Here is a 24,783-nt window from a genome sequence, read left to right as displayed (position 1 = left end):
TTCTAATTAAAGGGCCCCAAATAATTCATCATGTGAATATTATTTTTTGCTGTGGTAGCATCTTTAAAATTTGGAATACACTTACATTATGTCTGTGTGCCACATGAAGGAGCTGTACAGTTGACCTCTGTTGTAACACACTGTGTTTGCCATCGATAGATACAGTACTGTCACGAATATGCTCCATCACCTGATTGTCAACAACCTTAGCGTAGAACAAAATGAACAAGAGTTTAAGGTCGCTAGAAGTAAAATAACATCATTTGCAACACAATATAGTAAAAAACTGCATTGGAGGAACCCACAGCGATGACTTAGCTATTCAATTGACAATATTACAATCACTGTCTTCCATTTGGGTGACAAGACTGCTCTACTTTGTTTGTTTTTTAATTTAAGAAAAATTAAAATATAACCAATTTCATTGCAATGGAAGTTTTTGATAACATTTTCTTTCTGTCAATGAGAGTTACACAACCGGATCAATAGTTGTATTCACCTGAAATTAATCACCTTACTTTGTACAGAACGGCATGACAATGGTATCATGGTAAAACATCAAGCGTTGGAAAATTCCATAAAGATTAATTAGCAACTATTTTGGCAGGATAAAAATTGTCAGTCGCATGCGCAAAACGGAGGGGTCCAATTTGGTGTGGCTGTGGTGGGCGGGGGTTCCTCATCTTCTTGGTCCATTTAGGTTAAGACGCATATTTACTGGAGTTATGCTTTTACCAAGTGCTTAACCTTATACAATATCATGCTAATATTATGCAAATAGCCTAAGCACTTCATAACAATACTTTGTTTGCAAATCAAAGATCGCCTATATCGTTGTATCTCCATTGACATTAAAAACATGAAAAAAAGTTACATCACTGTAACATTATACATATAACTTAATATAAAATATAGTTCCATTTTTCAAGAGTTTTCTTGTGGTGTTGTTGATTAAACACTACGTTGTAGATAATGTTATTTAGATCAAGTGAAAAACACTGAAAAAGACAGAATTTACCTCCCAGTGACCCGTTTGCAGATCCGGACGAAAGTTATTGTCAAATGGACGCCACAAAACTGAGAGATAAACATATGGAATGAAGCAAATCATACAACATATTTATGCGTAAACTGATTATTGTCCTAGTTGAGCTTCCAATGAGCACATAAACAGCAACGTGTTCCATGCGCTTGCAAAGAAAATGCAAGGATTGAATGCTGAACTAGTCTCTGCTTCTTTTTAAATAAAAATGCTTTAAACAAAATATTCGTAACTCTTGCAGTCTTTGGGAATGAAATTGAATCTTGAGATGGAAACTTTTTTCAATAAATTTGCCGTTTATGTGACATAAGCTTAAATATTAACATTAACCAGTTAGTTTGATAGGTGTTTACAATACATCTAAAGACAAAGAAAAAAACAAAAATCTTTTAAGAATAAGAAAAAGTGATGAAAACCATGTTATATATTTAGACATATTCAGTATGTACTTTCTTTAGGATAACCCTATTTTACCATAAAGTGCCAGAGATAACATCCAGTTCGTGAGAGCAGATGAGAGAGAAACCGGCATAAGCCAACCCTCGAAGCTTTAAAATGAAACGGAAGAAAAACGTCCATGTGTATCACACTGATGTTATAAATCATAACAGTTAACTTTTTAAAACTAAATTAATGGTTTTGTTTCTCTAAGTAATATTACTTATATTCTGGTGAAAGATGAAATATGTAGATTTACCGAAATATTCATGATCTATATAGTTGTTGACTATGATGTAAGGTGAAATTCTTTTGCCTTTTGCGTTTTTACATACAAATATTAAAGTGCTATAAATGTTTCAGATACTTGGAAGCAAAGTTAACCGAAGCGAACTGAAATAGTAAAAGTATTAAGGACCGAACGTAAACAATTAACCTTAAAAATACAGCTTAACTTCTCTGGCAACGAATAGTGTTGATCGTCATTTATATGACGTATGACCAATACCGATGCTTAAAAGTAAATTAACTTATGAATGATGATTTATAATACTTTTTTAAAGAACTTTAAAACTCGGTCCCGCAAGTTAAATATTTTAGAAGTTGATTTCGCATTGACAATTATATACGAGGCACCACGAAAAAGTATCAAATGTTCATAGAGTGATGTAGCTTATTCCATCAATTATTGAGTAGTTTCCTTACCATAGTTCATTAAAATGTTGACCTTTCATTACACATTTCAATATGTTAGCAATATCCTGTTCTGTGATTGCATTGCAACCGTTGTTATCCACATCATGTATCTTCTGTAATGGCGGCAGATTCGTTACACGTATCCCAGTATTTAATATAATGGTTTCATTATCAGTCGTCTTAAACGATTTACTGAACAGTAAAGTGGATATCGGAATCTGTTAAGAAGGAAACAAAACGTTTTTATCTTCCTTGTTTTAAGCAAACCAGCAAAGACGTTTCTTTTGCATACCCAACATGGGATCTAACTACCTTAGCAAGATATATTTATAGCATAAGTCTAAACATGACGACATAAACATAAGAACAGTAAAAGCCAAAAAAAAAAAAAAAAAAGATAATATCTTCACAATTAAAGCTATTGGAAGTAAAGGGATTGAAATGATATGATGATGATGAAGATGACGACGACGACTTCTCATCTTCAAACTTCAACTATTTTTGAAAAAGTCTACCCTTTTACCAAAACTTTGGATAACCTGGTGCTTTTCTTATATTGTCCTTTCGTAGTTTTTAATTCTGCATAAATTTCGCTGCAAACGTCGTAGTTATGACAATATATGTGAAAACTGTCCATAGTTTAAATATATTATTTCCCAATTAAACATCCATATAATTTTTCTTACTGATATTAGTTTTACACTGACGTTTAATGACAACTATAAGGACTTTTCATCATGAAAAACCACGGTGCATCTACTGCAGATTAAAACCAGTATTGTCTCTGATTTAAGAGTCTCGAATAAGTTTTGAATAAACGGTTTGGTCCAAAATGACTGACGATATCATTTCTGCTTCTATAATTCATCCATGCTGTGAATATTATTTTTCTCAGTAGTAGCATCTTTAAATCTTGATTACACTTACATTATGTATGTGTGCCACATGAAGGAGCTGTACAGTTGACCTCTGTTGTAACACACTGTGTTTGCCATCGATAGATACAGTACTGTCACGAATATGCTCCATCACCTGATTGTCAACAACCTTAGCGTAGAACAAAATGAACAAGAGTTTAAGGTCGCTAGAAGTAAAATAACATCATTTGCAACACAATATAGTAAAAAACTGCATTGGAGGAACCCACAGCGATGACTTAGCTATTCAATTGACAATATTACAATCACTGTCTTCCATTTGGGTGACAAGACTGCTCTACTTTGTTTGTTTTTTTAATTTCAGGAAAATATAACATTACACCAATTTCACTGCAGTAGAAGTGTTTGACAACAATTTCTTTCTGTCAATGAGAGATACACAACCGGATAAATATTTGTATTCACCTGAAATTAATCACCTTACTTTATACAAAAAGACAAGACAATGGTAACAGGGTAAAACATGTAGTTAGAACAGTCTATGGTATGGCAAAGCGTTGGAAAATTCCATCCATGTTGGGGAAAAAATTATCAGTCGCTTGTGCAAACGGAGGGTGTCCAATTTGGTGTGGCGGTTGTAGGGCGGGGGTTCCCCATCTTCTTCGTCCAGTTAGGTTAAAACGTACATTGACTGGAGTAATGTTTTACCAAGTGCTTAACCTTATAATATTTCATGTGAATATTATGCAATATTATGCAATGTTACATTATACATATAACTTAATATAAAATATAGTTCCATGTTTCAAGAGATTTTTTTTTTTTTTTGGGGGGGGGATGTTGTTGATTAAACACTACGTTTTAGATAATGTTATTTTAGATCAAGTGAAAAACACTGAAAAAGACAGAATATACTGTACCTCCCAGTGACCGGTTTGCAGATCCAGACGAAAGTCCTTGTCATATGGATGCCACGAAACTGAAAGATAAACATATAGAATGAAGCAAATTATACAACATTTCAATGCTTAAACTGATTATCGGAGTAGTTGTCCTCCAAAGAACACATAAACAGCACCATGTTCCATGCCCTTGCAAAGAAAACATAAGTTTTATATGCTGAAATAGTTTCTGTTTTTTGGGGGGATAAAAATGCTTTTAACCAAAGATTTGCAACTCTCTAACAGTCCTTAGAAATAAACATTTTGAGATGGAAACTATTTTGTTTTGCTATACATATCAATTTGTTTTTATAAAAACGTTCTGTTACCAGCTTTGATCAAAAATACGTTTAAGTAACACCCCACAATGGTACTTAGATGGAAGAAAGCTGCTTACATTTCGATCAGTGTTTACCTAAGCTGACAGTTTGAATCTACAGTTCCAGGGTTCTTACAACTTAAAATTGAACTTTCATATTAAGATAATTATTGATACTTTAAATCATTCTACATATCGACATTCACACGTCTCACACACTTTGCCGTTTATGTGACATAAGCTTATATTAAAATCCACCAACATAAGTTGGATAGGGGTTTCAGCACATCTGAAGACAAAGATTAATTCTCTTTTTGGTACAAGAAAAGGCGATGAAAACCATGTTATATATTTAGACTTATGCAGTAAGTACTTTCTTTACGATAAACCTATTTTACCATAAAGTGCCAGAGATAACATCCAGTTTGTGAGAGCAGATGAGAGAGAAACCGGCATAAGCCAACCCTCGAAGCTGTAAAATGAAAAGGATGAAAAAAAGCCATGTGTCACACTTATGTAATAAATCATAACAGTTAACTTTTCAAAACGTCATTAATGGTTTTGTTTCTCTAAGAAATATAATCTCTATTCTGGTGAAAGATGAAATATGTAGATTTACCGGAATATTCATGACCTAGTTGTTGACTATGATGTAAGGTGAAACTATTTTGCCTTTTGCTTTTTTACATACAAACCTTAAAGTGCTTTAAATGTTGCGGATACTTGGAGTCAAAGTTAACCGAAGCAAAATGAAATAGTAAAGGTATTGAAAGACTAAACGTTAACAATTAACCCTACAAACACAGCTTAACTTCTCTGGCAACGAATAGTGTTGATCGTCATTTATATCACGTATGACCAATACCGATGCTTAAAAGTAAATTAACTTATGAATGATTTATAATACTTTTATATAGAACTTTAAAACTCAGTCCGGCAAGTTAAATATTTAGAAGTTGATTTTGCATTGACAGTTATATACGAGGCACCACGAAAAAGTATCAATTTTTCATATAGTGATGTAGCTTATTTCATCAATTATTGAGTAGTTTCCTTACCATATTTCATTAAAATGTTGACCTTTAGTTACACATTTCAATATGTTAGCAATATCCTGATCTGTGATTGCATTGCAACCGTTGTTATCCACATCATGTATCTTCTGTAATGGCGGCAGATTGGTTACACGTATCCCAGTATTTAATATAATGGTTTCATTATCAGTCGTCTTAAACGATTTGTTGAATAGTAAAGAGGATATCGGAATCTGTTAGGAAGGATACAAAAAGTATTTATCTTCCTTGTTTAAAGCAAACCAGCAAAGACATTTCTTTTGCATACCCAACATGGGATCTAATTATCTTTATAGCAAGATATATTTAATGATGATTTGCTATTCAGGAGGATGGATGACGCAGACGTTCCCTACAGTAGCACTTAACTATAACCGTACTATTGTATTTATATCGTCACGATCATTTGACTGTCACAATCAGTATGTCATGCCAAATTAAACTCGAAACTTCAGCTGCATCAATTTTTACCGCAAATTTTAATTCCAAATTGAGCTTTATCTTTCAAATAATCGAACGCATGAAATAGATCAGACTATACACAACGTACATATTATAATCGATCTCAACTTTCCTTTATTATTGAAGGAGTAAACATTTAAAAAGAAAACATGAAATTGTAAGCATATTCAAGTAAAATTACAGCATACAAATGACGACATAAACATAAGAATATAAGCCAAACTAAATCAGAAGAATGATAATATCTTTACTATTGAAGCTATTGGAAGTGAAGAGACTGAAATTATATTATTAGATTAGATTCACATTAAAATCGTTTTATAGCGAGGATTGCACTTGTTTCTCGTAACTTCGACCCTATGATTTCAACTTCTCATTTTCAAACTTCAAATATTTCCAAAAAGACCACCCTTTCACCAAAACTTTGGACGACCTGGTGCTTTTCTTATCATGTCCTTTCATAATTTTAATTTCTGTATAAATTTTGCTGTTCACGCCGTTATTTTGACAATATATTTAAAAACTGTCGATAGTTTAAATCAATTCTTTCATAATTAAATCTCCATATTATGTTTTTAGTTTTTATATTGACGTTAAATGACACTTTTTTAGACTATCCATCATAAAAATCATGATGTTCACGGTGCATCTACTGTATATTAATAGCAGTATTGTCTCTGATTGAAGAGTCTGGAATATGTTTTGAATAACGGTTTATTCCAGAATGACCAACGATATCATTTCCGCTTCTGAAATTAAAACTTATTTTGTTAGACAGTTGTAAGTCATTCATGTATTCCAAACGTTACGAAGCTGATAGAACCAGCTGGAAAACAATTCCAATTAATAAAAGCCCCTACTAAGTCAATCAGGGAAAATTAATTTTCGTTTTTAGAATGCCCTTTAACTCTTGAATACACTTACATTATGTCTGTGTGCCACATGAAGGAGCTGTACAGTTGACCTCTGTTGTAACTTGCTGTTTTGGCCATCGATAGACACAGTACTGCAACGAATATTTTCCAACACCTGAATGTCAACAACCTTAGTGTAGAACAAATAAAATGAGCTGACAAAAGTCGCATGATGTAACAATAACAAATATGTGCAACTTAATTTGGTATATAAATGCAGAATCTACATCGATGACTTAGTTATTCAATTGACATGAGTACAGTCATTGTCTACCCGTTAGGTGTAAAGACTGCTCTGCATTATTTTTAATAAAGAAATTTTAAAAAGATAAAACTACACCAATTTCATTGCTGCAGAAGATTGTATAACATAATGTTACTGTCACTGAGTGATGCACAACCGGACTAATTTTTTTTTTCACCTGAATTTAATCAACTTAACCGACAGAGAACAGCAAGACGATGGTAGCATGGTAAAACCGGTAATAATAACGAATACGGTATTCAAGAGCGTTGAGTAATTCCACAAAGATTAATTAGCAATTATTTTGTCAGTACAACAATTGTCAGTGGCATGAGCAAAAGGGAGGGTGTCTAATTTGGTGGGGCCGGTGCTGGGGCGTCCATTAAGGTGAAACAGTCAAATTGGGAATTTGTTTTTAAATTCAAACATATTCATAATCAAAACCTTCACGTTATTCTTATTTAAAGACATAACATTTATTCTATGTCATCCTAATAATGCACCATTTAAGTTTAACCTTTAACTGTGGTCACCAGGACCCTTACAGGAGAGCAGCATTTCACGACTCACCAACCACATCAAGCATTACCAAAAATGTCTGCAAAAAGCCGGTCCATACAGGTTAATACCTTTACCAAAAACAGTCGGTGAGACCTTTCTATGTATCTTTATAGACTTATTTTAATGACAGATAATGTAAGATTCACGAAGAAAACATCGATTTTGCTGTTGACGATAGATTTTAAATTACAAAACATATTTGTGTATATTCTGGATTGTCTTATGTACATGAGCTGTCGGAGTGTGACATAGTAACAACACAGTCTCGCTTCTGCCAAAGTTCATTTTGTCACGTTTCTTTCCAAATGTGTTTATTTAGACCAATTGATAACAATGACGACAATGTGGAGCATGGTAACAGCTTCGGACTTAAAAGTCTTAATGTGTGTTTGCCAAATTTTAACTTAGACCTTTCCAGCTTACTGACAACAAACATCTTCAAACTTGACATTGCTTTATAGTTAATTTAAGGACATGTATTATTGGTGAAACAATGATTATAGATCGGATTCACATGCATACTAGATTCTGTGAGATGTTGTACTTGCATGTTTGACAAATAATTGAAAATATACGGCTGCACCCTGGTTTTATTTTTATTCCATCATGTTTCGTTGTTTAATTCATCCAACATTGTCTCATAAAAATGGTTCCTAAAATTTCATATGATAAACACTATGTGTGATTAATACAAACCATAAATGATGCGACCATCCACCGTTACGTTGAAGATTTGACGTTGCCAACAAAAAGATAGCAATACCGATATAATGAGAGCATATATGTTATATGTTATTATCATTGTCAACCACAGGTCCCTTCATGAGGTGTAGCATATTTTGCATAGCGGTTTTACCATCTCCTGTCATCAGGTTACTAGGGTCTGATTTATGTATCTACGTGTAGCCTTTCTTTACTTACATTTTATGCCATTTTAAATTTATAAAGTATATGTAACCTTTCCAATTTGCATATTTGGTGGTTGCTGTCGCTGGAGTAACATTTGATATGTTGCTTAATATTTCTAGCTGCAAAAAATAGTGCTCTTATCTGAGGTGGGATGCAGATATCGAGGATTCCCTTCCAAAAGTGTAATACACTCCATTCAAAATACATTGCATTGCTCAACAACTTTATAATCAACTTGATTTTAGTCAACTCCCTACAGTCTATTGAAGAAGTGATGACCACCAAACAATAGAAACTAACCAACTTTTAGTCTAACGTAGATATGATGTATCTCCATGCATTACATCGTTCTATGTATAGTGTTTTTAGCGGTGCTTGATTCATCTTACGAGCTTAAAGTAATGATTAGTTATTGAATGAAGACCCTCGATGTTAACAGAGGGTGTTGCCGTAGGTCCTAACATAGCCGTAGATAAGAATCTGTCAGGGTACAGTCGAAGGAACTGGCAATAAGTTTCAGACATATTTTATGTACTGTCTGTAAAATTACATTTAATAAGCATATTTACAGACTGACCAAAACTTATACTGTATAACACAATGTTGTGAAACTTGTTTTCAGTACTTTTTCTTTTAAAATGGAAGGGCAGTTTATATTTGAACAGTATGTTGGTTGAGTTATCTCAGTATACACAAAAAACACGTATTTCGTATATACAATATGTTGCTACTAAATATATACTTGCCATTGTCAGAGAGAGGAAAAAGTTATGTAACAGCACAACACACAGCACAGGTTATGAGCACAATGACTTATCATCTCATCAGTTTTTAGCTCATTGCATTTGCTCCGCTTCTCCAGTTTGATGTATTTACAACTTTCACTTGTTATTTGAAGTGCAGTTTATTGTTTTTTAATGTTATTATTGCCAGGTCTTATTTACAAGGCAACTTATCAAACATATACACATACTCACAATATATAACATTGCTTATGGATTTATATGACGAGCTAACGCTCTGAAACCCTTACCTCCCAGTGACCAATCTGAAGATCCAAATGAAAGTCAATGTCAAACGGACGCCAACGAACTACATGAAAGAATGAAATACACATATTTTGGTTATCACAATATATAGATAGCTAAATACATAACGCTTCTCTATGTTCTATGCTATGCTATTCAGTTAATTAAGATGCATCATTGTCTTTGTATGTACTTATCATTACTTGTTAAAGTTCTTTGACCTTATTGGTTTTAAATATGTATCAATTGACCAAAGGATGTTACCAATAAAGATACCAAGCTTTTACAAAAAAACAAAGAGATGAACAAACAAACATTTCATCAATTAATCTTGTTCATTCTCTTTCATTTACCTTGAATATTCCGAGTCTTCATAATGTCTGTAAAAGCCTCAGGTGAGATTGGCAGCTGAAGTTGACTGAACCTGAAAATGAGAAAAGATTGATCATGACTGCTATTATTTTCCACGAAACAGATAATACAACCAGTCCATTGCGATATTTTATTACTGTGTGTAAATATGCACGTAAATAAACCCAGAATTTTAAGTATATATGCTTACAAATAATAATATTCAAGTATATATGCTTACAAATAATAATATTCAAGCAAACCCCTGATGTCGTGAGCCCTAGATCTGCCTGGACCTGTAGCAAGAGGGCGGATAGTTTCCACCAATCAGCAGGACAAGGTCTCCTTCGAGGCTGCTGAGTAAGGCACTCGAGGGAGGAAGAACTGTCTGTTCCAGGGGATCAAAGAGAAGGTCTTGATCTCTGGAATGAAGATGTCTCCCGGGAGGAAAGCCTGAACCTGGTTCTTGGCGATGAAGGAGGGGTCGGGAACTACCCAAACCCCACGAACCGTAGGTTCGTAAGTCGCCTTAGTCAAGGCGTGCCTTGTTGCCTGGCGTGGAGCCGTAGAGGAAGCCCTGATGGAGGGCGGCAATAGCCGAACGGTAGTTCTTGATCGTCGAAAACCTGCTTCCCTTCTTGAATCAGTGTGAGCAAGGAGTCGGCGATCAAGGTTAGAGAGGCCTAGGTAGGCAGAGTCTGTCTCGTTAGGCATACTTCGAATCTCAGTAGTGGGAAACGTAAGTCGCCACGGTTGTTCTCCCTCTGGCGGCAAAAGTCCTCTCTGTCTGAGGGAAGACCGGACAATTTCCAGGCAACTAATTGTAGACCCTTGCTGTCTGGATTGAGCCAGCTTCCCCCGTCTCTGGGACAACAGATGTGGTGTGTCCGGCAGGATCGCCGGGGTGTTCGCGAGGAGCTGGAGAATCTTCCCAAACCAGGGTCAGCGGGGCCAGAATGGACCACTGTGGTGAATCTGCCCCTGGAGCGGCGGATCTCCCTCAGTACCTGGCTGATCATGCCAAGAGGGGGAAGATGTAAGCCTCCAGTCCGTCACACGACAGGGACCTGGCGCTACTGTAATTGGAAGGCCTGCAGGTGGAACCACCTGGAACAAAAGATGGGCAGCCCATTGTTGCCGTGTGTCGCAAACAAGTCTATCAGAGGTCTGCCGAACATGTGGAAATCCTGCCGCATGTTCGTTGTGAAAGGGTCCACTCGCCGGGGTCGAGCTGTCCCTGGACAGAGCCTCGGCCATCACATTCTACTTTCTGGCTATATGAGAGGCCCGTAGGGCCATGCCGGAGTCTGCAGCTGTGGTGAGGATCTCCCATGCCAGAGTGCACAATCTCTCTGACCTGGTGCCATCCTGTCTGTTGATGTAGCTATGCCAACACTGTCGTGTTGTCTGAGAAGATGGTGGTCAATGTGCCCCGTTCTTGGGCGTGGAAGGACTCCAGAGCCCCTTTCACTGCCAGCATCTCGAGGATGTTGATGTGGTAGGACCGTTCCATCAATGTCCCAGTTCCCCCAGCCGTACGATAGCTCCAGTGAGCCCCCCCCCCTCATCCTGAGGGGAGGCAATTGTCGTCACCACAGTGATCGGTACAGTAGGTCGATAGTGAATGGAACTCCCTGGCTCCAGTATTCTGGTGTGTTCCAACCCTTGGAGGTAAGGGTTTGGTTCTTCGGAACTGCTGATCGGTGTGGTCATGTCCCGATCTTTGTGGCCTGGCAACTTCTGGAGGTGTGACTGTAGTGGGCATATGCGCAACCTGCAGAAGCTTACAACATCGACCGTGTTTGCCCGTAGTCCAAGGGCTTGAAGCCAAATAAGGAACAGCGAGAACTGTTGCGGTAGAAGCGATCGCGTTGATCCTCTCCTGCCAGGGTTTGGCAACCCCAATTGGGAAGTCTATTACCCCTTCCAGGAATGGGATGGTCTGGGTAGGAGTCAGTCGGGACTTCTCCTCGTTGACGATCCACCCCGGCTCTTGAAGGGTACTGATCGTCCAGTATACGCTGTCGGCTGTTTCCGACTCCGAGTTGTCTACTATCAGCCAGTCGTCGAGGCAGACGTATAGAAGGAGACTGTGGCTCCCGCCACTCTGGTGAAGACCTTCGGGGGCCTCAGGAGTGCCCTGAAAAGGTAACCTCATCCAGGGTAATGGAAGGCTAAGAAGTGACAAAGGTCTTCGTTCATGGCATTATTTAAGTCTACAGTCGCCACCCATATGCCCTTCCTGAGAAGGGGTAAGGTAATGTTTAGGGTTTCCATGCGGAAGTGTTTTGGCCTGACCTAGGTTGGCTGAGGGGCTTGACCCCGTGAGCGATAGTGTCCAACACCCGCTGCGATAGATTCCTATCGGTGGGAAAGGTTTGATAGTCTCGCCCCCACCAGCGGTTTTCTGTGGTGAGGTGGGCAGGCCTATGACCGAGTGGCGAGGTTGTTGGTGGGGCTTTGTTTGCCCCTCTTGCTATCCATGGCCGTGAAGGTCGATGGAAACAACCTCGACTCCTGCCCGCGGAGCGCCTCTTCTCAGTGCCCTGGACTCTGCCCCTGGGGGACTGCTTTCCCTCGGCCGTAGTGGTCTAGTTCTAAACCTATCTGAGGATCGTAACTTTGAGTTGCCAGGGTTTCTCTCCGAGCCGTTTCCTCTTGCAATTTATGCTGGAAGCTTCCGGCGAAAAGTGGCGCCCAACGTGGGGCTCGAACTCACGACCCTGAGATTAAGAGTTTCATGCCCTATCGACTGAGCTAGCCGGGCCAAGGGACAGCCTACGAAACTTTGACTCCACTGAGGGCGGTCTGATGGCTGGGACGACCTTTCCGCGTTGGGCTCTAGCCGACCGGATCGCCCCCTAGCAACTGGTTGTAGGCTAGCCTTATGAGAGGGCTCAGCATGAGCAGGAGTTGTCCTGCCTCGGGTCTCGTGACCTGGTTCTCGTCCTGGGCGAGTTGCTGGTGCTAACGCATCAGGACTTCTGCCGTTAATATGAGGACCGATGAATTCCCCAAACCTTAACCGGTTTGTGAATTAACGAGCGACGTACTCACCTCATATAACCTATGCATTACCGTATTAACCTCGCTCTAGCATCTGGCAATTTGTCTGTATGTGAGTGTGGCCATCTCCCTTCCGTAATTTCCAGGCCGCAATGGTGCGGCACCGGACGGAGAAGGGGGAGATCGAGGATCGACCAAGGGGCGGAAACCCCGAGGATACAACCAAAAACATTCTCACCTGAAGAGGCCCTAGGTGGGCTGTGGTGGGTGACAGGTGGGTCCTGAGTGGGCCCGAAGTGGGTCCAGAGTGGGTCGTCGGTGGGTGTAGGCGGGACCCCACGACATCCCTCAAAAATTCCTGGGGGGAAAGGCCGTCACATGGTCATATCTGTGTGGCCAGTTCCCCTAGTATCCGAGGAGGGTATCCGACGTGGTTGTATGGCTCCGTCCGCGAGGTCCCCCATAGTGGGGAGGCGGGTCGGGATGTTATATGAGGTGAGTACGTCGCTCGTTAATTCACAAACCGGTTAAGGTTTGGGGAATTCACAGCGCGTACTCCCTCACCTCATATAACCTATGCATTTGTGACACAGGAGCCCTGGCGGTGGGTCGAGGATCTCGCGGGCGGCAGACCTAGGGCCGCTCGGGCAAAATCCCCTTCCGTGGCAGGGGTGTTTGTGAGATAACAGGCGACAAAGGAAGACGGGGTCTTCCAGGCCGCCGCCTTCATAATATCTTCCAGGGGAACCCCCCGGAACCACGCCCTGGACGTGGCGTGGCCTCGGACGTCGTGCGCCCGGACGGGTTCCCCAGGCTGGGTGTGGGCACGAATTAAGTCGGCCATCCACCGTGAAATGGTGTCCCTTGAGGCCGGGGTGTAAGGCGACCGCGGTAAAATGAAGAGCCTGTCCGAGGTACGTACAGTACTGATTTCGCTTAACTCCCGTTGAAAAAAATCAACGATTGATAAAAAACGTTAAAAATCGATAAAAAAAAGTTGAAAATCGGTTAAAAACGAATAATTTCGTTGACAAGATTTAGACTACTGCGGGCACGGGTTGTCAACGAAGTTTCAACGAAAATTCCACGAAAGTTATCGCGATCAAAAACCGCAAAGGCAATTCTAGACATATCAAGGTTGTGACTTGCGTTGAATCCTTAGTTTAACTACAGCCGTTTTCAGACTCTACCAGAAGTTGTAGAGGAATATTACAAATGTTACAAAAGTTTGATTGTAGATAGAGTAAGTTCTTTACTAGGTGTTTGAAAAATGATTTGGCTAGGATAATAAAAACTAGTCTTGATCGATCGTAATAAGCACATTCTACGACTCTAAAGTTATATGTAGGCTAGTATTAAACTAAGATAAGTTTAGGTTAGCTCACCAAGGAACGCAGCGTCAGAAAAACTAGAAATAAAAACAAAATATCCACAATGAAACAGTCGTAGCTGGATATCAAAGAGATCTTTATTTCCAATAAATTCCTGTGTTACTTGACGTACTACAGTACCGTTTACTACAGAACATCACTCACTAAACAAACTTTTCTGAGAGCGCATTCCGTACAAAAAATCTCCCCCAGCTTCAATGCACGCAAAAATAAAAAACATCCTGTTATTTCCCCCCTAACCCGTTACTGTAAGTTGCCCGCGAATGCAGATGGACTGCCCTGGTATTTAGGTCGCAGCCTGGGTCTGGGCCACCTGCAGTTTGCTGCTAACATGTGTATTCCCTACCCTGGATATCCCCACCACCAAACTTTTTTTGAGAGGCTTAGTCCAATCATAAACCTGGCTTTGTCAAATTCACGCCTACCATCTGTTAATTAGCATAGTATTTATCTGAACCTTTGGCTGGCTGCCTCTAGAAGCAAACATTATTTTACCCCTACTGTTCGTAATGGAATGGATGTTACCTGAAAACCAAATATTCATTCATATTATAAGTACAACAATCCAGCAGGGATAGAAAGTTTATCTTGAATGAACCAATCAGAAGTCGTGCTATTAATAAAACTTGAAACACCTGGCCAGCAAGAGAGTTGCAAACAATTGTATCCATGACTACTAAGAAAATAAAGCAGTGACTTGGAACCCACGTTGGGTAGAAATCTGTGGAAAATGAATATATTTTCATTGCTTATTTGAGTATTGTATATTGGGAAGAGCTGGTCAAACATTAGTAGGGAGGGCTTTCAACTAGCCTGACGGCTTTCAACTGGCCTGACGGCATGTACATTTAATTTAATGAGAAGGGGGAGTTTTTATGAGTCTCCCGGTATGCGTCACATGAGAAGTAAATGTTTTTGTTTTTCGGTTTTATCATCGTTTTTCAAGTGGAACAGCTCATAAAATCATATCAAATGAAAATAATACGTATTTGAATATCCTTCCTTAGTTTTACTAATCAGGAATGTTTAATAAAGCATGCAATGCATCGTTCGAAAAAGGTAATTTTAAAGTAGAATTGAAAATGAACGACATAAAACAACATCTGTGAAGCGTGTGGAGCACAACTTTGAATATTCGTTGTGAAAGAAAACATAGGGAACGATGCTTATTGCGTACAGTAAATAAATTTCGCGGAACTGGTATAGAGAAATTACGTACTGCAGCTTACGTCAGAGAAGCTCATAAATGACACAGGTGGATAGAGCGCATCAAAATTCGGTTTAGGAAATCCCTATACAGCCGACAAAAGTCGATATCTCCTTCCGTTTTCGAGTTATAAGCGATTTTGTGTTTTTGCGATATGGTTTTTAGTATATTTTCATTCAATAAGGTCGTTTTTGTGTGTGCTTAAGTAAGGGTGTGACCCAACAGATATTTCGCTAACCGTTTCACCGTATCGCCTGCCGGTCGGTTTAACGTTTAAACGCCGTTTCCCGATCGCGGGTTTTTTCGACGCACGGTCACTCGACTTTTAATGAAAATAGGACATAATGAGTACAATAATTAAGGTTTTTTTCCCCAGCAGGTAGCAATTCAGGCAACAAGACACTCGATCAATGTATGTTAATTACTAATTAGGCCCAATAATATTGCGAACCTTTCGTGTAATAATTGCTGAAAAGAATAACACACATGATCAGTATTCGTGGTGTTCAGAAGTTCAGATCACTGAATTTATATCACTCGGCCTTTGGCAACATCGTAACTTTTGAAGAAAAAAACAATATATTTGTCTATCTATCACAAGATTTTTAACAAAAACTCGCCTAAATTAGTAAACTTACCCACCTTTCCTGCTTACTTATTAAAAGTCATGTTAAGAAAACAAATTACGCACGCACGTGTTGTGCGATGGGTTGTAAAAATCAAGTTGAAACTGGTTTGAGCAGCCTCCGATTTCATTTTCTTTCTCTTGTGTCACATACATGATACAGTACCTTACATTTGATACAAAAGTTAATGCAACAACAGCCAAAATTTGTGTCGCAATAGGTTAAGTTTTAATCGCGCTGCGCAGTACCATTCATAATTTGCATATAACATCAAAATTTACACTCGGCGTCCAGATGGCGGGAGATGTAACATCATGTTCAATGTGTTGTGTTGTTCCCATGGTGCTATGAACTTGGGCAGAGTTCAATGACCTACTTATGTTCTGTGACCAATGTCAGTGGGAATTATGTGTGTAAAATCTCGGGTTTTTCCATGTGCTATATATATAGAAGTTTTACGTAAGCGGAGCGAATTTTAAGGCGGCTCGTTGATTGTGAGGAAGCACTTATCTACAGGTAAGCATCAATATTTGTGAAAAATATCGTAAGTTTTTCATTTTCATTCATTTTCTTTTATGTTTGCCGCAATCCCGCCCGCAATGCATGCACAGCATAATACCATGTGTGAAAAAAATGGCTGTACACGTGCAGACCTGAGAGAGCAAACTGGCCTTGTGTTGTTAATGTTATGACGGTACTTTCTAGAACGACCATTTGCGTCTTTTGGGGTCAACATATTTTCACACGGGATTTCAACATGCCATTGATCGATGTACACGGGTGATATATGTCACACATATTAACTGGGAAAACGAATTGACGACACTATCATGAGCTTATGACTATTGGCCTACTACTTTAGTTATATTGAACACATTATTCATGCCTAAAACATCGTTTTTCTGTTTTTTATAGATAGTTTGCAGTACATTACTAAGTTCTTCACATATTTTAAAATAATTTTCATGTTTAAAATGTAAACAAAATAGAAAAAATAAAAAGAGAAAACGCCTTTTTGAAAAATGGAAGCGTCCTCGCAGAATGGGCGGGGCATCATTATTTTGCTTCAAGTAACATGTTTTCGCTCGGAAACAAAGTTTCATACTTCAACTCTCATTAAAAACCAAATTTACATCTCTTAGAAATAACTATTTTTCGTAATCTGCAAGTAAACCAAGTTTACTGTATATGTCCATTCACTGTTATTTAAATGGTTAAACAGAACTTCAACTTATTTGGAAGGGTGCCTCGTGGTACATAGCTTTGACTGCAACCTCTCTAACGGCCTGGCGAAGTTAAGACTTATGTTACTGTGTTTGGGGTTCACAGTCAGAAAACTTCCCCCGTCAGTTTAATTACACGTTTCTGTGAGTGTTACTACTCATATAAGCATGAGAATGTTTTTGAAAATATTCCCTCTTTCAAACGACTGAACCAAAGTCTAACTGATATTAATAAACGAAGTTACGCGTTTTCCGACGTTTCGCGTAACCACAAATTGACCTTCTATTTCGTTTAAAAAAGAATTTCAACGTACCGTTGAAAATTCCACGAAGGAAATGACTGAGATAACCAATCGATAAAATTCGATAAAAAACGATAAAAATCGATAAAAATCGGGGAATTTCGGTGAAAAACGAAGAATTTCGGTGATTTTTCTTTCAACGAATTTTAACGGGAGTTAAGCGAAATCAGTACTGTAGCTGTTTGGTCCTCTCTATGTACCACTTAAGGGCTCGGACAGGGCACCAGCGCTTGTCTTCCGCGATTGACGAGGCTTGTGACAGACTCGGTAGGAAGATCTCGTTCGGGGTAAAGGTTACTGATTGGTTCTTTGGGAGAAAGTGAGGGTCAGGTAGTAATCTGACTCCTCCTGGTTCAAACCTCGTGAACCCCCGTTGGAGGGTGAGCGCGTGGAGACAGCTTCTGCGCCTGGCAGAGGCGGCCGCGATCAGAAACAGAGTTTTGTGTGTCCAATGGAGCATTGTGTAACGGCTCGTACGGAGAGCCCGCAAGGGTCGTCAGGACCTCGTGGAGGGCCCATGACGGGGCCAGGCGGCGCCTGGGAGGGCGTCTGTGGAACATGCCCCTTAAGACCTGGCGGAGGACCGGGTTGGTTCCTACTGAGGAGCCATCCGAGAATCCGCTGTGAACCGCTGCTATTGCGGAGCGGTAATTTCTAATTGTACTTATTTGCTTCCCTTCTCGGAAGAGTTCGAGTAGGAAGGCCGCCACCTGGTCTACTGAGGCCTCCACGGGATCAGCAGCGTTGTCCCCGGCCCAAACATAGTATCGGTGCAGTCTAGAATCGTATGTTTTAACCGTGGACTGCCGGCGGGCATCCACTGCAATGTCCGCAACCTCCGGTGGAAACCCCGCTGTCTGGAGCGAGAGCCGGAGAGTTTCCACGCAGCTAGATGGAGGCTCGTGATGTCGGGGTGGGTTATGTGGCCGCTCCGTTGGGAGAGGAGCTTGGCGGACGGTGGGAATTTGTATGGTAGGTCCACCAGCATTTCGATGATGAGTGGGAACCATGCTTGATTGGGCCAGCAAGGTGCGATCAAAAGCATGTCCGCTTCCACGTCCCGAAGCATCGTGAGAACTCTGCGGAGTAATCCCAGTGGGGGAAAGGCATACATGGAGAGGCCCGCCCATGAGACGACTAGGGCGTCGGTCTTCCAGGCCTGTGGGTCGTGGTATCTGGAGCAGAACGTCGGGAGTTTGGCGTTCTTGGCCGTCGCGAACATGTCGACGGACGGCCTGCCGAACAGGTGAAATATGTGGTCGGACCACGTTCGGGAGAGCTCCCATTCCCCATTGTCTAGATACCCCCTGGACAGTGCGTCTGCCAGTATATTGTCTTTCCCTGCTAGGTGGGACGCCCGTAGGCCGATCCGAAGGGAGTCGCAGAGGACGAGCAGGTCCCATGTCCTGCGTAGGAGGGCCAGGGATCGAGTGCCCCCTTGACGGTTGATATACGCCACGGTCGTGGTCAGTGTTCGACTTATGGCCAAAAAATTGCATAGCAACAAATTTCGACAATTGCTATACAATATTTTTGTTGCATAGCAGTTCCCCAATATTGAATAGCAGTTTCTAATTACCACAAAACGGACCAAATGTTGGCGATCAATGTATTAACTAGAAAATGTTTGTTTATTATTATTATTATTTATAGCCTACCAGTGTTGCTACGATAATCGTTTTCAATATCGGTATCGGCCGATATTTGCAATATCGGCAGCATATCGGTATCGGTAAAATTTTGCCTAATTGCCGATAACAGCAAACCGATATTGAACTTTTCTTTTTAACAGCAGAGCTACCTGTACTTATTTATACTTGCAATGATTTGTTAATCTGCCCAAGACGATCCATTTCTTTAGCGTCAGTTAAACTCAGATTCATTTTCGATTAATATCCATGGAAACCTGACTCTCCGTAACATCTAAAAACACATCTACGGCGCGCGAATATAACCAATGACCTTCGTGAACCTTGGCCTACTAACAGCATTAGTGTATGGCAAGCCACTGGTTATACACTGTACTAACCATTCATTTCCTCAAAGGCCTCCGTGAAAACCTTGAACATGATGCATACAGTAACTGCACAGTTCAGCAGTGTTGGAAAACCTTGTTCAATTTTCCGCGAACAAACTGCCGATTTCCCGCCGGTGTTCGCCTGCCTAGCACGCGTAACGTGCGAGCATAAAGGCGTGGTGTCCAGGGGCCCGTTTTAGGGCTATGGTGGGGTCATGGGGTAGAACCCCTCGTGGGGATCCTGGGGGCGAAAGCCCCCGAAAATTGTTGTCATTTTTTGCGATGTCTGGCGATGAAAAAATTCGCAGTTGAGGATTCAAAATACTGACAACTTTTTTTATTTAAATTGTCACGAAACTGATGAAAATTTTAAAATGACAAGTTAAAGTAGCTATATTATGTTATAAAATGAAAAGAGATTTAATCTGTCTTTCAATCTTTAAAAAGTACAACTTACAAAACTTCCGATATTATGAAACAAACAACGTTCAGCAAAGCCCCGTTTCTAGACTGCCTAACAATGAATAGCGTGCACTATGCGTACATTTTTACAACTGCAGTATTTAACCCTATACCCAACTACTGTACCACGGTACATGTGCTGCGAATTTGCCCAGGTACCTTCCCAACAACTGTGAGCTCATCCCCTGTGTAACACCTGTTTGTTAACATTTTTGTTGGCACGTTGCCAGGGAACCTTTTAGTTACGTGAGATCCGTAACCGCCGAGGTGGCTAGGCTATTTGCTTTACACTTAACTATGGTAGGATATTATTTTTTCAGGTTTTTTGTTCGCTATACGGTCAAGTGAATAAGTTGTACATTGAGTATAAACTCAATAAATTATAACTTCTACATTGTGATCGACAATTCGTAAGTTAAGGTTTGAGTGTTTGCTCCCAAATCTGACTAGGACTTTGTATAGCACAAATCGGCACAATGTGCGATGCTGATTTGGAAACGTCTCGCAAGTTTGTCGTTTTGGATCGCATTTTGCGATGCGATACCGGAAAAATCGAACACTGGTCGTGGTGTTGTCTGACCGGACCGTGACAGTGTGGCCCGTTAGGTGGGTTGCCCAGTGACGTACGGCCCTCAGGACCGCTTCCGTCTCTAAAATATTGATATGGAGACCCCTCTCGGGCTCCGCCCATTCGCCGGCAACTGTGTGTGTGCCCCATACCGCTCCCCAACCGCTGAGGGAGGCATCCGTCGTGATCGACGTTGTAGGGGCTGGGTTCCGGAAAGGTCGCCCTGCCGAGATCCTGTCCGACTCTGCCCACCACGTGAGAAACGGGAGAAGCCCCGTTGGAAGTGGGATTGGCGTTGCCGCCGACGACCGATCCGGGGCATAGTGTTTGAGGAGGTGCCGCTGGAGCGGCCTCATTCTGAGTCTGCACAGGTCTAGAAGGTCTGTGAAGCTCGCCATCTTCCCCAATAGGCGCTGCCACGTGAGCGCTGGGGTATTCCGATTGCCTAGTATTTTTCTGGCCGTGGCCACTAGGCTTGCTGTTCTTTCGGCCGTCGGGTAGACCATGCCGCGGGCGAGGTCGAGACGGGCCCCTAAGTATATGATCGATTGAGTGGGCACGAGGTTGGATTTCTCGACATTGATTAACCACCCCAGTTTCGTCAGGAGGGAGACGGTGGCGTTTGTACTGGCGAGAGCCCCTTGTTGGGAGTTGCCGAGTACTAACCAATCGTCTAGGTAGGCGAACACCATTACCCCGTTTCGGCGGAGGTGAGCCAGGACCGCCCTTGTTACCCTGGTGAAAACCCTGGGTGCTGTGGAGAGGCCAAATGGTAGCGCTGTGAAGCGGTAATCTATGGCCTTGTACCTGAACGCGAGGAACCGCTGGTCCTCGAGTCGGATGGGGATATGTAGGTAGGCATCCTTTAGATCGACGGAGGATGCCCACATCCCTGGGCGCAGTAGGTGGAGGATTGATGTGAGAGTCTCCATCCTGAACCTCTCCGGTCGGATGAACCTCCTGTTGAGAGGTCTGAGGTTCAGGATGGGCCTCCAAGTCCCGTTCTTCTTCGGCGTGAGGAAGAACGAGGACCGGAAGAGGGGGCCGTCCGCGTTTGCGGTGGTGACCCGCGTAATGGCGCCTTTTTTGAGAAGACTGTTGATCTCGTCCTCGAGGGCGGCCCGCTTTTCCGGTATCTCGGGTACTGGCGTGGTTGCGAAGAGGCCATATTGGGGTGGGGTAGACGAGAACTCTATCTCGTAGCCCCTTTTTACCACGTCCAGTACCCAGGCTCCTGGGTCGATTTTCTCCCAGTGAGCCCAAAAAACTCTTAGTCGCCCCCCCACCTTGGCCTTGGCTGCTACGGTGGGGTGGGCATCCCTAGGGCCGTTTACCGCGCCCGCGGCTTCCGCGGCTTCCGCGGTATTGCGGGCGGTACGGCCTGTGTTCGGGCCGCGAAGGAGCGGATTGTTGCTGCGTTCGCGGAGCGCCCCGACTCTGACTGTAGCTGGATCTTGGCTGCTTAAAGCGGCTACCTTGTCTTGAGTCAAAACGTGGGCGCGAGGATGAGGTCGGGCGGGACATGTGTTCGTCCGCCTCCCTCAGAGATTTCATTCTCTCTGCCTCCTCCCGGAGTTTGTCATCGAACTTGCCGCCGAAGAGGTCGCTGCCCAGGATCGGTAAGTTGCGGAACGCGTCCGCCGTGGATCTGGACGACCAATTCAGGGAGTTCAGAACCAGGTCCCGACGTGTCAAGGTAGCCTTAACCGAGACGCGGGCGAACTGGTCTAATACCATCCTGGAAACGGGTCCCAGGAGGGCAATGATGGCGGCGGTATCTTTGCGGGAGATACCCGATGCCTGGGCCTGTTGGAACGATCTGTTCAATAGCTCGGCGAAAAGTAATAGGGCTGACGAGTACTTCATCCCTGCGCAGGAGGCCCTATCTACGTCGAACAGGGAGGATTCTAGGGTCTGTGCACCCTTCTCCCTGAACTTGTCTTTGCCGTCTAAGGCACCCGCCGACCGAAGTCTCTCCTTCACTTGAGGCGGGATTTGGGGTGGCGTGAAAAGACTTTCCCAGTCTTCGTCGCCCACGTGGAAAGTGCGATGGGCTGATCGCTGGAAGGCTGTCCAGCGTTTCGCCTGTGCCACCGCCTCGAACCGCTCTCTACATTCCACATCCACCGGGATGGAGGCTCGAGGCTTTTGGGTGGCCGCGTTCAATGTGAGTTTGGATGCCGGCCCCTCGTGGGCCCGCGCATCCACCCTTTCCTCGAAGCCGAGGACTCTGCGGAGTACTGCCGTCGCCTTCTCAAAGGCTTCCGCCGAAATTTCTGTACCCCGTAAGGGTTCTTCATCCTCCGCCTCGGAGTCTCCACTGAGGAGGCGGGCACTAGCTGCGATTGACAGCGCATCATCAGCTCTGGAGGAGACGTCGTCCCAGGGATCTGCCTGGGTCTCCTCAGGGGCGAGATCGTCCGTAACCGGTGCTGGCGGTGGCGCCGGTTGTGGTGGAATTGACGGAGCCCCTTGTTGTTCCGGGTCCTGTTGACTCGGCTTTTGTAGCAATTGTCCCAGGAGGTCTTTAACCTGGGAAAGGAGAGCCTGCCCCGGATCTGGGGATTGTCTCCTCTTTCGTTTCTTGGCCCTGTGTCGCCCAGAAGAATGTCCGCTCGAGGACGAGGGCGACAAGCCAGACCTCGACCTGCGTCGAGGTCGCCGGTGTCTTTCCCGGCTCCTACCGCGGCTACGGCTGTGGGTACGGCTTCTGCTTCGGCTTTGGCGCCGTTCCGTACTCTCCGGGGAGAACCCCGAGAAATCTCTCCGGTTGTGGTCCCATGACCCCGGAGTTGAAGTAAATAAGTCCGCCACCGCTTGTCTTCGGGGGCTTCTGGACTCCACGTGGCCTGAAGTGGACGGACCCTCCTGGGGTCGCGGCCGTGGCTGAGCTGACGCCGCACGGGAATTAGCTCCATCTCGTATGGATACCCGTTCCTGAGGAGGGTTTGAGCCATCTCGTATGGCGCCCTCCGTTCCCCCATGTTTAGGGCTTATGCCATCTCTTATGGCCGCCTGGGGTTCCTTCGCCGGCGGCTTCTTTTTCCCCTGCTTTGAGGAAGCCGCCTTCTTTCTTTTCTCTGCGGCTTTATCCGCCAGCCAGGTACCGATCAAATCCCAGCGCTCCTGGGTCCAGTCCTGGCAAATGGAGCAGGTCTGCTTACTCCCGCATGGGCGACACTTTGGGCATAAATCATGCTTATCCCATGCTTTGAACGGACGGAACTGCTTACAAGAACGGCAGTTTTCCATCCTTTTTTTTTTTTTTTTGAGAAATCGCCGAAAATTTTTTTTTTTTTTGAGAAATCTCCGAAAATTTCTTCTTTTTTTTTTGAGAAATCTCCGAGACCTGAAGCTGTGAAAACTAAATTAAAAACAGTTACTTTACTGCAGAATGAAAACGTACACGGCTGCTGTACGTGAACAGTAAGAAATTCGTATCTAAACCAGTACGAAAAATAAACAAGGCAGTTACTTTACTGCAAAGGGAAAACGTACACGACTGCTGTACGAAAACAGTATGAAGAACTAAACAAAGCAGTTACTTAACTGCAAGTAAGCCCACGTACATGACTGCTGTACGTGGAAGTAAATAAACGCTAGGAGAACGCTACACTAAAGTGCGGGCCTAGCCACGCTACGTGAACCAGGTTCACGAGGTAAACCAAAAAACGTTCGAAAATCACGAAAGAAAAAACGTTTCAAAGACAAAAAGCAGTTCAAACGTGCAGGACGTTGAATAGATGAAAAAGAATTACAAAAACAACGATAATCTTTAGACGAAGTAATTGAAATCTTAGGATTTAGTGAGAGCAATAAGAGAGCGATACTTGCGTAAAAGCTGGCAATTACGGAAGGGAGATGGCCACACTCACATACAGACAAATTGCCAGATGCTAGAGCGAGGTTAATACGGTAATGCATAGGTTATATGAGGTGAGGGAGTACGCGCTGTGAATATCATGTATACATTGACCAGTAAGTCCTCCAACTTACGTTGGATATGACTCTTGAAAACGTGGGAGGAAGGTCCCTGGTCTGCCTTGGCTGGGCACTTAAACAGGTCCTTCCACGTGTAAGGGATGTTACTCCCCTTGGGTTGACTAGAGGTTTAATAACTAGTGT

At 42.6% G+C, this 24,783-nt stretch overlaps 2 protein-coding genes and 1 non-coding gene across 3 annotated transcripts in view; 1 reads left to right on the top strand and 2 right to left on the bottom strand.

Moving 5' to 3' along the window:
* LOC139982518 (uncharacterized) overlaps positions 1–24,783 on the bottom strand; it is a 105,644-nt gene that overhangs the window by 51,318 nt on the left and 29,543 nt on the right. The window contains exons 5-15 of the mRNA XM_071995411.1: positions 9,859–9,929; positions 9,511–9,569; positions 6,774–6,893; positions 5,373–5,581; positions 4,713–4,786; positions 3,975–4,033; positions 3,104–3,223; positions 2,186–2,394; positions 1,517–1,590; positions 1,019–1,077; positions 86–205 (exon numbers count right to left, since the gene is read on the bottom strand). Of these exons, the coding sequence (XP_071851512.1) occupies positions 86–205; positions 1,019–1,077; positions 1,517–1,590; positions 2,186–2,394; positions 3,104–3,223; positions 3,975–4,033; positions 4,713–4,786; positions 5,373–5,581; positions 6,774–6,893; positions 9,511–9,569; positions 9,859–9,929 (1,174 nt within the window). The remainder of the gene's footprint in view (positions 1–85; positions 206–1,018; positions 1,078–1,516; positions 1,591–2,185; positions 2,395–3,103; positions 3,224–3,974; positions 4,034–4,712; positions 4,787–5,372; positions 5,582–6,773; positions 6,894–9,510; positions 9,570–9,858; positions 9,930–24,783) is intronic.
* The window catches only part of LOC139982139 (uncharacterized), a 272,671-nt gene that overhangs the window by 243,244 nt on the left and 4,644 nt on the right, over positions 1–24,783 (top strand). The gene's annotated exons all lie outside the window — the stretch shown is intronic.
* Trnak-cuu (transfer RNA lysine (anticodon CUU)) lies at positions 12,551–12,623 on the bottom strand. Its single transcript has one exon. It is a non-coding gene; the product is annotated as a tRNA-Lys (tRNA).

The sequence above is a fragment of the Apostichopus japonicus genome, chromosome 16, assembly GCF_037975245.1.
Source record: "Apostichopus japonicus isolate 1M-3 chromosome 16, ASM3797524v1, whole genome shotgun sequence".
NCBI classification, from domain to species: Eukaryota; Metazoa; Echinodermata; class Holothuroidea; order Aspidochirotida; family Stichopodidae; genus Apostichopus; species Apostichopus japonicus.
Note: the sequence above shows the minus strand (reverse complement) of the source record. Positions and strands in the feature narration are given on the sequence as shown.